The 12,637-nt window shown below is 45.4% G+C and overlaps 1 protein-coding gene across 1 annotated transcript in view; it reads right to left on the reverse strand.

The window, feature by feature from the left end:
* The window catches only part of ATAD2 (ATPase family AAA domain containing 2), a 105,847-nt gene that overhangs the window by 43,369 nt on the left and 49,841 nt on the right, over positions 1-12,637 (reverse strand). The window contains exons 13-16 of the mRNA XM_040432550.1: positions 4,687-4,775; positions 2,252-2,411; positions 1,524-1,614; positions 1,092-1,403 (exon numbers count right to left, since the gene is read on the reverse strand). Of these exons, the coding sequence (XP_040288484.1) occupies positions 1,092-1,403; positions 1,524-1,614; positions 2,252-2,411; positions 4,687-4,775 (652 nt within the window). The remainder of the gene's footprint in view (positions 1-1,091; positions 1,404-1,523; positions 1,615-2,251; positions 2,412-4,686; positions 4,776-12,637) is intronic.

Here is a 12,637-nt window from a genome sequence, read left to right on the forward strand (position 1 = left end):
GCAGTCCAACGACTCAACCATGGATTGGGAGAGTCAGGCAAGGTTCCCTATGGCTTGGGACAGGGAGGTGGCCCATTCAGGAGGGAACTACACAGAAGGGGTGGTCAGGGCGTCCTGAGAGGGTCTAGGGGCACTGCGCACAAACCGGGTCAGTCTGACCGCATGGCAACATTTTATTGCAACGGGAGCACGTAATATACGTGGTGACCCCGAGGGGGACTGGGAATGGGAGTCTACTCTGGAAGAGAACATGAGGGCTGAGTGTGAGCCTGAAAAAATAAAGAGCAGCCAGCCAAAGGTGGCCTTCCGGACCCCAGGTACTGTGTCCCTGAAGAGGTGCTGCAGCAGCCACAGAGTGCAGGAAGGCTGCAGAAGAGATCTTGCCCAGAAGCAAGAGCTAAGCAAAAGCTCATGACCCGAGAAAAGCGGGGAGGGGCCAATAAAAAAAGCTAGGAAAAAGCCGGGCCCGCGATTAATGAAGCGTCTGGAAAAGGTGCGCCATCGGCGGGTAGGAACCGGGGGTCCTCCAGGAAGAAAAAAAAACAAAACAAAAAAAAACAGGTGAGGGGAGCTCCTGAGAGGAAGCGACGCATGGGGAGGGGAAAAATGTATTTAAAAAACATGGGGTAAAAGGAGCAACTGGGACCCGGGAACAGGCCGGAGACAAAGATGCGGCCTAGTCCCGGCAGAAGCCGGGGACTAAATTAGAAGGAGAGGCCGAGGAGAGGAATGGGTGGCCAGGGAGGAGAAGGGAACCCGGAAAAATAGGGAATCCATCCCCTGGCCAGGAAAGGGGGGGCTAACCCGGGGGACCCCATGGGGCAGGGACGCAGGGAAGATTCTCACCATCCGGCCAAAGCCTGCAGAAGAAAAAAAAAAACCCAGTTCATGTCTGCCTCCTACGGACACTAGACTAAAACTGATCAGCCCAGTGTCTGTGGAGAGGGTATAGCCCACCTGGGCGGAGCCAACCTTTTTCATATCTGGTGTCGCCTCCTAGTGGTAGCTGGGCATATAGCCATGGTGCCGTGTCCCTGAATGACATTAATGAGAAACATAACATTATTATACTAATAACCGCAGTTACACACCAGATTCTTTGTTCTTGAGTCCTTCTTCTGCATGTGGGAACACTTTCCTTAAAGTGACCAAAATGTTCATGAGAATATTCTGCAGCAGCGGCTGAATAATGGAGGAAAGGGCTTGTCCTGGAGAAATTACTGCTCTTTGTGAGGCTGGCACAATTTTCTGCATGGCTAATATGAAGTCTTTAGCAGTAATTTTAATAGAAGATATATCCAGTAATAGTTTATCTGATGTTGTGTAAATCTGAGGGTATCGTCTTCGCAGAGCACACAGGGCTGCTTCAGCGCACACTGATTTTATATCAGCACCACAATAACCTATAAGGGAGAGGTAAAGCACAAACCGTTACCACAGATGAAAAAGCAGTGCTTTGCTAAATTCTGTCCCTACATTTGCAAATACTACATGAATCTAACTACAAAAGACAACATGCTTACCAACACACTTCTCAGCCAATTCTTGCAGAAACATTTCGGAAGGTTTTGGGTTCCATTCTTTTGTATGAATTTTGAGAATTTCCAGCCTTGCCTAGCAATATACATACCAGAAAGTAAACAGTCATAATCACATTATAAAAATGAGGGTCAAATTCCCTAAGCTAGACACACGGAGGGACATCCATCAAGGCGTATACAACTGTGGAGAAAAAGTTGCACATTATGGAACACTGCATGTGTGCACCATAATAGCGACTTTTTGAGCTTCTCTGCACTTTTCAGAAGAGCCGCTGCATTTACTAAAAAAACTTTTGTCAGAAAGTGGAGGAAGTTGTAGCTGGCATAGACTTCAGTTTCTGGCGCACGGCAGGGCAGAGATGTGCCTGATTTGTTAAGAGGCTTCTGCCTCTTAACAAATGAGGTGCGTCTCATGCCAGCGCAGGGAGATCAAGACTGGAGTGTGGATCCGCCATTCTTGATATATCTCCCCCAATGCTTTTATAATATGAAAACCCCTTTCGTAACAGGGAGGTTCATAAAAGTGAGGAGGACCTCAAAATTCTGTAAATGCTACAACAATTAGAAAATATGAGGGTATTACATGATAACTACATAGTCCAGTAGTGTGATAATCATCTCCCAGCAAGACTTTGACACATTACTGCACCATACATGAAGCCTGCCTGAAGCAATGGTCCAAACTAGACAATACAGGGAACCATACTTACATCTCTATCTGGCAGGCTGAAAAGAAATTCTCTGTCAAAACGACCAGGCCGTCTGAGAGCTGGATCTATGGAATCAAGTCTGTTGGTGGCTCCAATCACAACAATCTCTCCTCGGCTGTCCAACCCGTCCATTAGGGCCAGAAGTGTGGATACTATGGAACTGGCATTAAAAGAAACTATTTTACTGGGAGATTTAATAAAGATTTTTTTTTGATGCAGTGTTATAGACATGCTGATTTGGATAAAGTATGATTGATTTTACTGTATTGATATCCTATTGTCATATAATGTATGGTTTATCTGAACAATTGGCTGTATGTAAAACCTTTAATAAAAATGATCTGATTAAAAAAAAAAAAAAGAAACTATTTTGAAGGGTAGGGGGGGGGGGGGGGGGGGGGGGTTGCCACATGAAAACTATTCTGGAGTTTTTAAACTAGCACCTGGATTTGTATACTTTTGTAATTGCATGCAATTAAAAATTTTGTATATTCAATACAATGTATCTGTATAAGTGCTACCTGCTTTTTTTATTTCTCTGGCCACCTCAGAGGTGGATGTACATGCTCAGTACCATCCTACAAAAAAATATCTGCAGCACAAAGGAGGACAGACCCTGCAAGAGCAATGAATAGTGAGATCTCTGGATCCATGTGAGGTACAGGGCTGGTTCTAGCTTTGTTAGAAAGATTGCTGTGTATTATATGATGTCTGATTTTTTTTTTTTACATTAATAATGGGATAAACCCTTTAACTAAGGCTACTTTCACACTTGCGTTTTTCTTTTCCGGCATAGAGTTCCGTCACAGGGGCTCTATACCGGAAAAGAACTGATCAGTTTTATCCCCATGCATTCTGAATGGAGTGTAATCCGTTCAGGATGCATCAGGATGTCTTCAGTTCAGTCGTTTTGACTGATCAGGCAAAAGAGAAAACCGCAGCATGCTACGGTTTTCTCTCCGGCGAAAAAAAACCTGAAGACTTGCCTGAATGCCGGATCTGGCATTTTTTCCCTTATGAATGTATTAGCGCCGAATCCAGCATTTAGAATACCGGAATGCCGGATCCGTCCTTCCGGCCTGCGCAGACCGGTTAAAAACGTGAAAAAAATTTACAAGATGGATCCGTCTGTCCGCATGACAAGCGGAGAGACAGATCCGTCCTTGCAATGCATTTGTGATACGGATCCGCATCCGGATCCGTCTCACAAATGCTTTCAGTCAGCGGCAGATCGGCGGGTCCGGCGTGCAGTTCCAACGACGGAACTGCCTGCCGGATCACACTGCCGCAAGTGTGAAAGTAGCCTTACAGATGCAAGATCAAAGTGGTTGACCTTTTTGTAAAATTGCTTCTGTGTCTGCTGGTCTTTCGATGCCCTCTCAGAACATTCACCTAGTGTGAGCAGAGCCAATGGACAGACATGCAGCAAAGCGATTCCTACTATTGTGCAGGTCAGACCATAAGACTCAGCACACTAGAAGCAGCCTTTCACTGGCACTGGAAGTTTTGAGAAGGAATCAAAAGATCCCTATGGGATGCCATAAGAAGTGTGTAACAATGTTACCTATGACACGAGCAGTTTTTAAAGGATTCCAAAGACATACTAATGGGGAACTTAGATTGGGAGCTTCATTGGGGACAGAGTAATGACAATGACTAAAGTGCTCCAGAATGTGTCCATGCTATATAAGTGACTAAACCTGATCTAACAAAGTACCTAAACCTTGGATACTTTAGTAAGAACTAATCTAACTGCTGTAAATGAATTCTTGTAATATACTTTTATTCCCCCCCCCCCCCCCCCCCCACTCCCACTATTTCCTTGTGAAATAGGCATCTGATTTTCAGGTGTCTATCGTGTCTTGAAATCCATAAATGTCAGCAGTGCACTGGTATACGAATTCCACTGTGGGGGGCCCACTGAGTGCTGTACGGGATGGAGCACACATGACTACTTTTGCCTATGCCCTGGCATAGATGTACTATCTCAGGCTTTAGCAGAGACGCTCTGGTACAGGCAGGAACAATGATGTGTGCTCCGGCCTGTACGGTGCTCAGTGCGGTCCTAGCAGAATCTGTACACCGGACATAACAGTCAACAAATGTATAGATTACAAAGCGCTATGGGCACCTGAACATTGTTTCTCTATTTCGCAAAGAAATAGTAAAAAAATAAAAAAAAATAAAATATGATATTACAATTTTTTTGAAAATTTAGGGTAGTTTGGTTTTTTAATAAAGTATATTCCAAGATTTAGGTACACTGATATTGTGAGACACCCCTTTATAGAGGTTTTCCAGTATGTGACTGTTTACCACATACCCTCAGGATAGGCCAGTGGTATGGTCATGGGTGGGCATGAATAGTCACACATGAATTAAGGGGGTGACCAACAAAGCTAGCAAAGGCAAAAAAGGAATGTTCCCAAACTTACCTATGAATTTGGTCTTGCCTGCTTGATCGTACCGGAGCCAATCCATCAATCTCATCAAAAAAGATGATTGAAGGACGCATTTGATAGGCCTATGCAAAGAAAAAGGGAGTTTAGATGAATTGCTTTTGGTAATTCCATTCTCTAAGTACACAGTCGAGTCCCATTATTATGACCACTTTCTGCTTTTGACATCAGCAGCAAGTAGCTCATTGCAGTTCACGTACACTCATACATGCTGACTGTCTTCCCTGGGGCAGATGGGATCTTCCAGTAAGATAATGCAACATGTCACATAGCTAGAAATGTCTGGCATGACAAAGACTTCCATATACTACCCTGGCCCCCTAATTCCCCATACTTGAACCCAAGTGATCAGTGGGACCACTTTGATCGTGGTGATCCCTCTATGGATCCTACGCAGTGTTCCCTTCACTGCAGTCAGCATGGCTCCAGATACCTGTGACAACCTACCAGCACTTTATTGAGTCCCTCCCAGCCAATCTAGGTGCTGCCCATGGTGGTTACAATAATGTGACTGTGTATAAGGGTACAGTCACAAATTTAAAATGGCTAAACGGTCAGTTTTGCATGAACACTTTGCAAAGGGAAAGGGAATCCTCTGGGACGCGCAATGATTTTCTTTCTATGGGATTTTTTCCCCCTTGTCACGCCAGCTTATAACTGAGGCCCCGGCTTCTCTGCGGCCTACTCATGACCCGATTCCCCCCCACCCCTATGATGTAAGGGGGAGGCCTCTTCAGGAAGGCCAGATGGCTCAGGCCAACACTCTCCTCGTTTTATCCGGGGACCGGCGCCATTCATGGGGGCGGGGCACGTAGTTCTCCCCGCTTCCCCATCCTTCCTCTATGCCTGGCGCAAATTCTTGGTGCTCTTCATGCGCTCCGACCACCTCCTGCTTCAGGAGGTTCTCTGCTGGACTCTGGCACAAGGCACCTCCGGACAAGCTGCATTAAGGGACACAGGTCGGGTAAGCTCTGTCTCTCCTTCCTACAAAGTCTAACCTACCCCCCTCATTCCCCTGCCTGTTTCTACAGGGTACTCACTATGTCCAAACCCAGCCCCCAAAGGTGGTCACTTTTGTGCGCCATTTTGCCTGTGCTTCTTGTCGCTCAAAAGTCCCACACACAGTCTTCGTGTTCTGCTCCGCCGCCAAGTGGCTCTGACCCAGTCGCCCCTACCGCCCAGCCCATGGTAGCACCGGAGTGGGCGCGCTCCCTGTCAAAGATGGTGCAGGAAGTCTCCCATACCAACAAAGCCATTGTGAAACTACTGGGGCGTTTGTCCGCAAGGCAGTCCTCTGACCAGTCCGACTCTGGAGATCCTAGAGCTCAGTCCAATCGCGGCCATCCCGCTAAAAGGGCCAAACCACCCTCCTCCAGAAGGGTGTCTGCGTCCCCCGTTTCTTCTGCCTCTTCGCCACCTCCCAGAGAGTCTCACTCAGACTTGCCCTCCTTCGAAAAGGCATGTTTTGAGGGAAAGTTTACACATGTGGACTATGTCTCTCCTGAGGACCAGTCTTAAAAACGGTCCTCTATGGTGAACAATCTCATTACAGCGGTTATAGAAACCTTACAGGTTTAGAACCCTGCACCCTCATCGGTCGACTCGAGCTTTTCCTTCAGGCGGTCCCGTCGCTCGCCCAAATGTTTCCCTAACCACCAGGATTTTGATTCCTCTTTCCAAGGAGTGAAATTTTCCTGACAGACGTTTTGGTTTGCCAAAACATTTAGACATCCTTTTCCAGAGGATTTAACTAAGAAGTGGTAGTCCTCAACCATTGTTGACGTGGATCTCATGGCCTCCCGCTTCAACCTCAAGGTCAAGGACCTTCGTCGCGCAGTCCAAGGACCCCATGGTCCTTGCGTACGATGCCCTCGTGATTCCGTGGAGTCAGTTCATGTTTCCTTACGTGTCTCACCCCCCTCCTCTCATTCTGCGTCTCCTCCGGAAGATCAGGTCCGAAGGTCTGCCCATCATTCTCATGGCCCCAGATTGGCCGCGCCGAGTGTGACACTCATCCCTAGTCGCCCTCCTCGCTGACGAACCCTGGCGTCTTCCCCTTCGGGAGGATCTCTTGTCGCAGGGACCGATCTTCCACCCGAATTTAGGGTCTCTACATTTAACAGCATTTGCTGTTGAAGCCACCTTAGTAAGGGCTCGGGGTTTCTCGGATGCTGTTGTCCAGACTCATGCCAGGAAGCAGCTGTCCTCCCGAATCTACTACCGGACCTGGAAGTCCTACTTTAGTTGGTGCGAGCGTCACCAGCTTTCTCCCATTTGCTTCTCGTTATCATGATTCTTGTCTTTCCTGCAGTCGGGCAAGTTTTGGCTTTTTCCATTCTTTTTTTCAGCGGAACTTAGCTTCGCTTTCTGTGATTTGGACCTTTCTGAAGGGGGTTGCGCACGCTGCACCCCCTTACCGCCCTCCGTTGGGACCTTAATCTGGTGCTCAGCGCTCTTCAGTCATCTTCTTTTGAGCCTTTGCAGCAGGTGTCCCTTTGCTTCCTGTCCTACAAGGTGGCCTTTTTAGTCGCAATCACTTCCATCCATAGGGTGTCGGAACTCGTGGCTCTTTCCTGTCGGTTGCCCTTTTCAGTCCTTCCGAAGGTTGTGTTGGCATCCCATCTCAATGAAGTTATCATTCTTCCTTCCTTTTGTGCTGCCCCATCTCACCCTCGCGAGCAGTCACGTCACACTCTGGATTTAGTACGGGCTGTTCGTATCTGTCTCAGACGTCATCTTTCCGATGGACGGATTCGCTATTCCAGAGGGACACAAGGGTTGGCTGCGTCTAAAGCCCCTATTTTCCGATTGATTCGTTTGGCCATTGTGGAGGCATAACGCATCAGTGACCAGGACCCCCTTTCGGGTTACTGCTCATTCTGCTCGAGCAGTAGGGGCCTCGGGCAGTGCAAGGCCTGGTCGTTTTTGCACACTTTTTCAAAGTTTTACAGAGTACACACCTTTGCGTCCTCTGACGCTTCTCTGGGGTGTAGAGTTTTACAGACGGCGGTTCTCTAATTGTCCAGAGGGGTTTCTTTGTTTATGGCCCACACTTGGGACTGCTCTGTAACGTCCCATGGTCAAGCCTGTGTCCCCCAATAATCTGGATGAGAAAACTAGATTTTTGTATTCACCGTAAAATCTGTATCTCTTCCGTTCACGGGGGGGGGGGGGGAAGACACAGCTCCAGGGCTGTGGAGTCGGTAGATAAATGGTCCGACTCAGACTCCTCAGTTTTTGGTACTTCCGAATGTGTTTTCTACATTCCTTGATGGAAAGAAAGGCAACATACATGTCATTACCACAAAACTACTGGCTAGGAAGCCGCTGCCTTCTCCTTTGTGTGCTGATCTTCTGCTGAAGATAGGGCAGTGATGGGATCCAGGGGCATTTATTGTAAAACATGATTTCCCTAGGAGAATCCCATAGTCATGTTTAAAGTTTAAGCTAACAATCTGAGTTTACAAGTTTTTATAGCCTTAGCTGAATGACAGCAGTTTTTCAAATGGTTTACAGCTTCAGTCTTGAGCTATTGACTATCCATTCCCATCACTTATACAAGTGTCTCTAGTCCTGCAAAAAACATATTTACTCAATCAGTCATCAGTGAGAGGCGAGGTTAACCATGGGCGTTGCGTTCCCTGTAACAGCGGAACACAACACAATAGAAAGTATAAGTATTGCCGCTCCTTAACTGTGCGTTGCGTGCCATATAGTGAAGCATATGAAAAGCACGCTTCTTCATGGTCACTTAACGTGTTCGTTTTGCGGTAACGTGACGCACTGCATGCATTGGTCTTTATTCTTACAGTAGAGAAGTACCGTAATTTTCGCAAAAGTGGGGGAAAAATAGCAGTGCGTCTTATGGGGGCGAATGCTGCGACCTTCCGGTGAATAGGCTGAGAGGGAGGAGGGGCTGGGGGCCGGCATCTGTTTCTGTAATGGCAGCGGGGCCCGTTGTAGTCACTGTATTCTACTACACCGGGCCCCGCTCACTGTAGTATACGGTAATCATATCCAACTTGTGGGTATTGTTAAAGTATTCCAATCATCCTAAATCTAGCGCTGTACTACTTACTAACTTCTTGGCAGTAAGGAGGCCGGGTGGGCGCTCGTAGCGTAGCTCACTACGTCACGCGCCTGCTCCGCCCACTTTATGAATGAAGCAGGCACCGGGCCCCGCTGCCATTACAGAAACAGATGCCGGCCCCAATTCACTACACAGGGACACTGTTAAGGGGGGGATCTGTGGATGACACATAAGATAAAATGCTATATATGTGCCATCCACAGATGCCCCCATAACAGTGCCACCCACAGATGCCCCCATAACAGTGCCACCCACTTTTCCTCCTCAAAAACCTAGGTGCATCTTATGGGCAGGTGAGTCTTATAGGGCGAAAAATACGGTAATTAATTATAACTTTTTGTGAATTGGGACATTTAAACTTGCTTTTTTTTTTTATATTTCAATTTAAATCTAGTAGGAGTCGGAGTCAGTTAATTTTTTGCCGATTCCGACTCCAGGTACCCAAAATTGCCTCCGACTCAGACTCCACAGCCCTGCACAGCTCCCACCCGTTCTCTCTTTTACGGGCCTCTTATGGCCTACATGGTTCTGGGTTTGTACATTGCTTGGTTTCCTGTGTGTTCTTGCTTCTCCTACTGCTTTTGCACTGACTGGTTTAGCTTAGTCCCTGTAAGAAGGGTATAGCTGAAGGGAGGAGCTCACACTTGTGCTTAGTGTCGCCTCCTAGTGGCAGCAGCTATACCCATGGTTAAGCCTGTTTCCCCCAATGAACGGAAGAGAAACAGATTTTACGGCTAGTACAAAAATCTAGTTTTTCCCATCACATTATACACTGCTCGTTTCCATGGTTATCACGTAGTAATAGATGAAGAAAAGAAGGCGGCACTCACCACTGTTGCAGTTACGTTTGTATAAGGAAGAATAAAGAATAAACAAACGAGTATAAATGATAGGGCTGGGGCGGACCTGTTCTCACATAGAAAGCTGAATGGCGATGGCCGTTTCAAGCTGCCGCGCTTCCTCAGGCCACTGACCTCACAGGGCAAATCTGTACCTCCTTTTAGAGTCATTACGTGTGGTTGTCATAGTAACCCCTGACACTTTTTCAGTCATTAAAAACAAGTCAACACATTGACACAATATAATAAATTACTATATATTAATTTCATATAAAAACACTCAAGTCATTCCTCTCATTGAGACCAAGGGGACCCATGGCAAGAATAAACAAACGTAACTGCAACAGTGATGAGTGCCGCCTTCTTTTCTTCATCTAGTACTACGTGATTTAATGCATCTATATACAATCGGGCTCAGCACCAACTATACCAGGCATGGCCAACCTGCGGCTCTCCAGCTGTTGTAAAACTACATCTCCCACCATGCCCTGCTGTAGGCTACTAGCTGTAGGCAGTCTGGGCATGCTGGGAGTTGTAGTTTTGCAACAGCTGGAGAGCCTCAGGTTGGCCATCCCTGAACTATACTGTGCAGAAGGTACGAAGGAAACCATTACCTGTAAGAGGGACATCTAGCAGTGCAGCCCCCCATTCATTTATTCTACTGTTGCATAGCTTGCACACTATAGAAAAAAGCACCAGCCTATGTGAGTTCCCACGGTCCCGGCCCCCAGAGGGGATGGCACTTTTTTCCTATAGTGTGCAAGCACGAACACCGGTACTGGATTGTGGGCTGGTCGTAACCATGGAAACAAGCAGTGTATAATGTGATGGTAAAATGAATCCAGCCAGCAAAGGAGGCAATATAGACAATCACAATACATTAGTAAGTGCCTTGTATTAACTTCCTCTACATGATAAATGTCACTTGCTGAAGTGAGACAACCCCTTTAACCCCTGAAAAGGTCCTTTTTTCTCCCCTTGTGTACCCATTTTTAACAGCGCTAGTTGGGTGCACTTCTATCTAAACTGCCATTAACAACGGGCTCATTGATTTCAAAAGGGGTCCATCTGGCCATGAAAATTGACAAAAATGCGACTACTCACTTGCTTTTAAAAAAGCAGCTATGCGAACAGCTCCACAGACTTTAACTGGTTGTGAAAACAGCTGCCTGACAGCCACCGACGTCGTGTGAATGTAGTCTAAAACCATTAGTGATCAACTGCAACTGTTGATAAACTGCTGTAAACGGTAAGGAAGCTGATCTAACAAAGTTACGGGGGTTCTACAGCTTTTTCTTACTGATGATCCATCAACATCTGATTGGCCTACCAATGTCAAATGATATCCTGGATTACACTCAATTTAACCCCTTAAGGACCGGGCTCATTTTCACCTTAAGGACCAGGCCATTTTTTGGAAATCTGACCAGTGTCACTTTAAGTGCTAATAACTTTAAAACGCTTTGACTTATCCAGGCCGTTCTGAGATTGTTTTTTCGTCACATATTGTACTTCATGACACTGGTAAAATGAAGTCAAAAAAATTTTTTTTTTTTGCACAAAAAAATACCTAATTTACCAAAAATTTGGAAAAATTTGCAAATTTCAAAGTTTCAGTTTCTCTACTTCTGTAATACATAGTAATACCCCAAAAAATTGTGATGACTTTACATTCCCCATATGTCTACTTCATGTTTGAATTATTTTGGGAATGATATTTTATTTTTTGGGGATGTTATAAGGCTTAGAAGTTTAGAAGCAAATCTTGAAATTTTTCAGAAATTTACAAAAACTCAATTTTTAGGGACCAGTTCAGGTCTGAAGTCGATTTGCGAGGCTTACATAATAGAAACCACCCAAAAATGACCCCATCTAAGAAACTACACCCCTCAAGGTATTCAAAACTGATTTTGCATACATTATTAACCCTTTAGGTGTTGCACAAGAGTTATTGGCAAATGGGGAGGAAATTTGAGAATTTAATTTTTTTGTCAAATTTTTCATTTTAACACATTTTTTCCACTAACAAAGCAAGGGTTAACAGCCAAACAAGACTATCTTTATTGCCCTGACTCTGCCGTTTACAGAAACACCCCATATGTGGCCGTAAACTACTGTACGGCCACACAGCGGGGCGTAGAGGGAAAGGTGAGCCGTATGGTTTTTGGAAGGCTGATTTTTATGGACTGGTTTTTTGACACCATGTCCCATTTAAAGCCCCCTGATGCACCCCTAGAGGAGAAACTCCCTAAAAGTGACCCCATCTAAGAAACTACACCCCTCAAGGTATTCCAAACTGATTTTACATACGTCGTTAACCCTTTAGGTGTTGCACAAGATTTAATGGAAAATAGAGACACAATTTCAAATTTTTGGCAGATTTTCCATTTTAATATTTTTTTTCCAGTTACAAAGCAAGGGTTAACAGCCAAACAAAACTCATTATTTATGGCCCTGATTCTGTAGTTTACAGAAACACCCCATATGTGGTCGTAAACTACTGTACGGGCACACGGCAGGGCGCAGAAGGAAAGGAATGCCATACGGTTTTTGGAAGGCAGATTTTGCTGGACTGTTTTTTTGACACCATGTCCCATTTGAAGCCCCCCTGATGCACCCCTAGAGTGGAAACTCCAAAAAAGTGACTCCATTTTAGAAACTACGGGATAGGGTGGCAGTTTTGTTGGTACTAGTTTAGGGTACATATGATTTTTGGTTGCTCTATATTACACTTTTTGTGCAGCAAGGTAACAAGAAATAGCTTTTTTGGCACGTTTTTTTTTTTTGTTATTTACAACATTCATCTGACAGGTTAGATCATGTGGTAATTTTATAGAGCAGGTTGTCACGGACGCGGCGGTACCTAATATGTATACATTTTTTTTATTTATGTAAGTTTTATACAATAACTTCATTTTTAAAACCAAAAAAATGTTTTAGTGTCTCCATAGTCTAAGAGCCATAGTTTTTTCAGTTTTTGGGCGATTATCTTGAGTAG

Source organism: Bufo bufo, chromosome 5 (assembly GCF_905171765.1).
Source record: "Bufo bufo chromosome 5, aBufBuf1.1, whole genome shotgun sequence".
Classification (NCBI taxonomy): domain Eukaryota; kingdom Metazoa; phylum Chordata; class Amphibia; order Anura; family Bufonidae; genus Bufo; species Bufo bufo.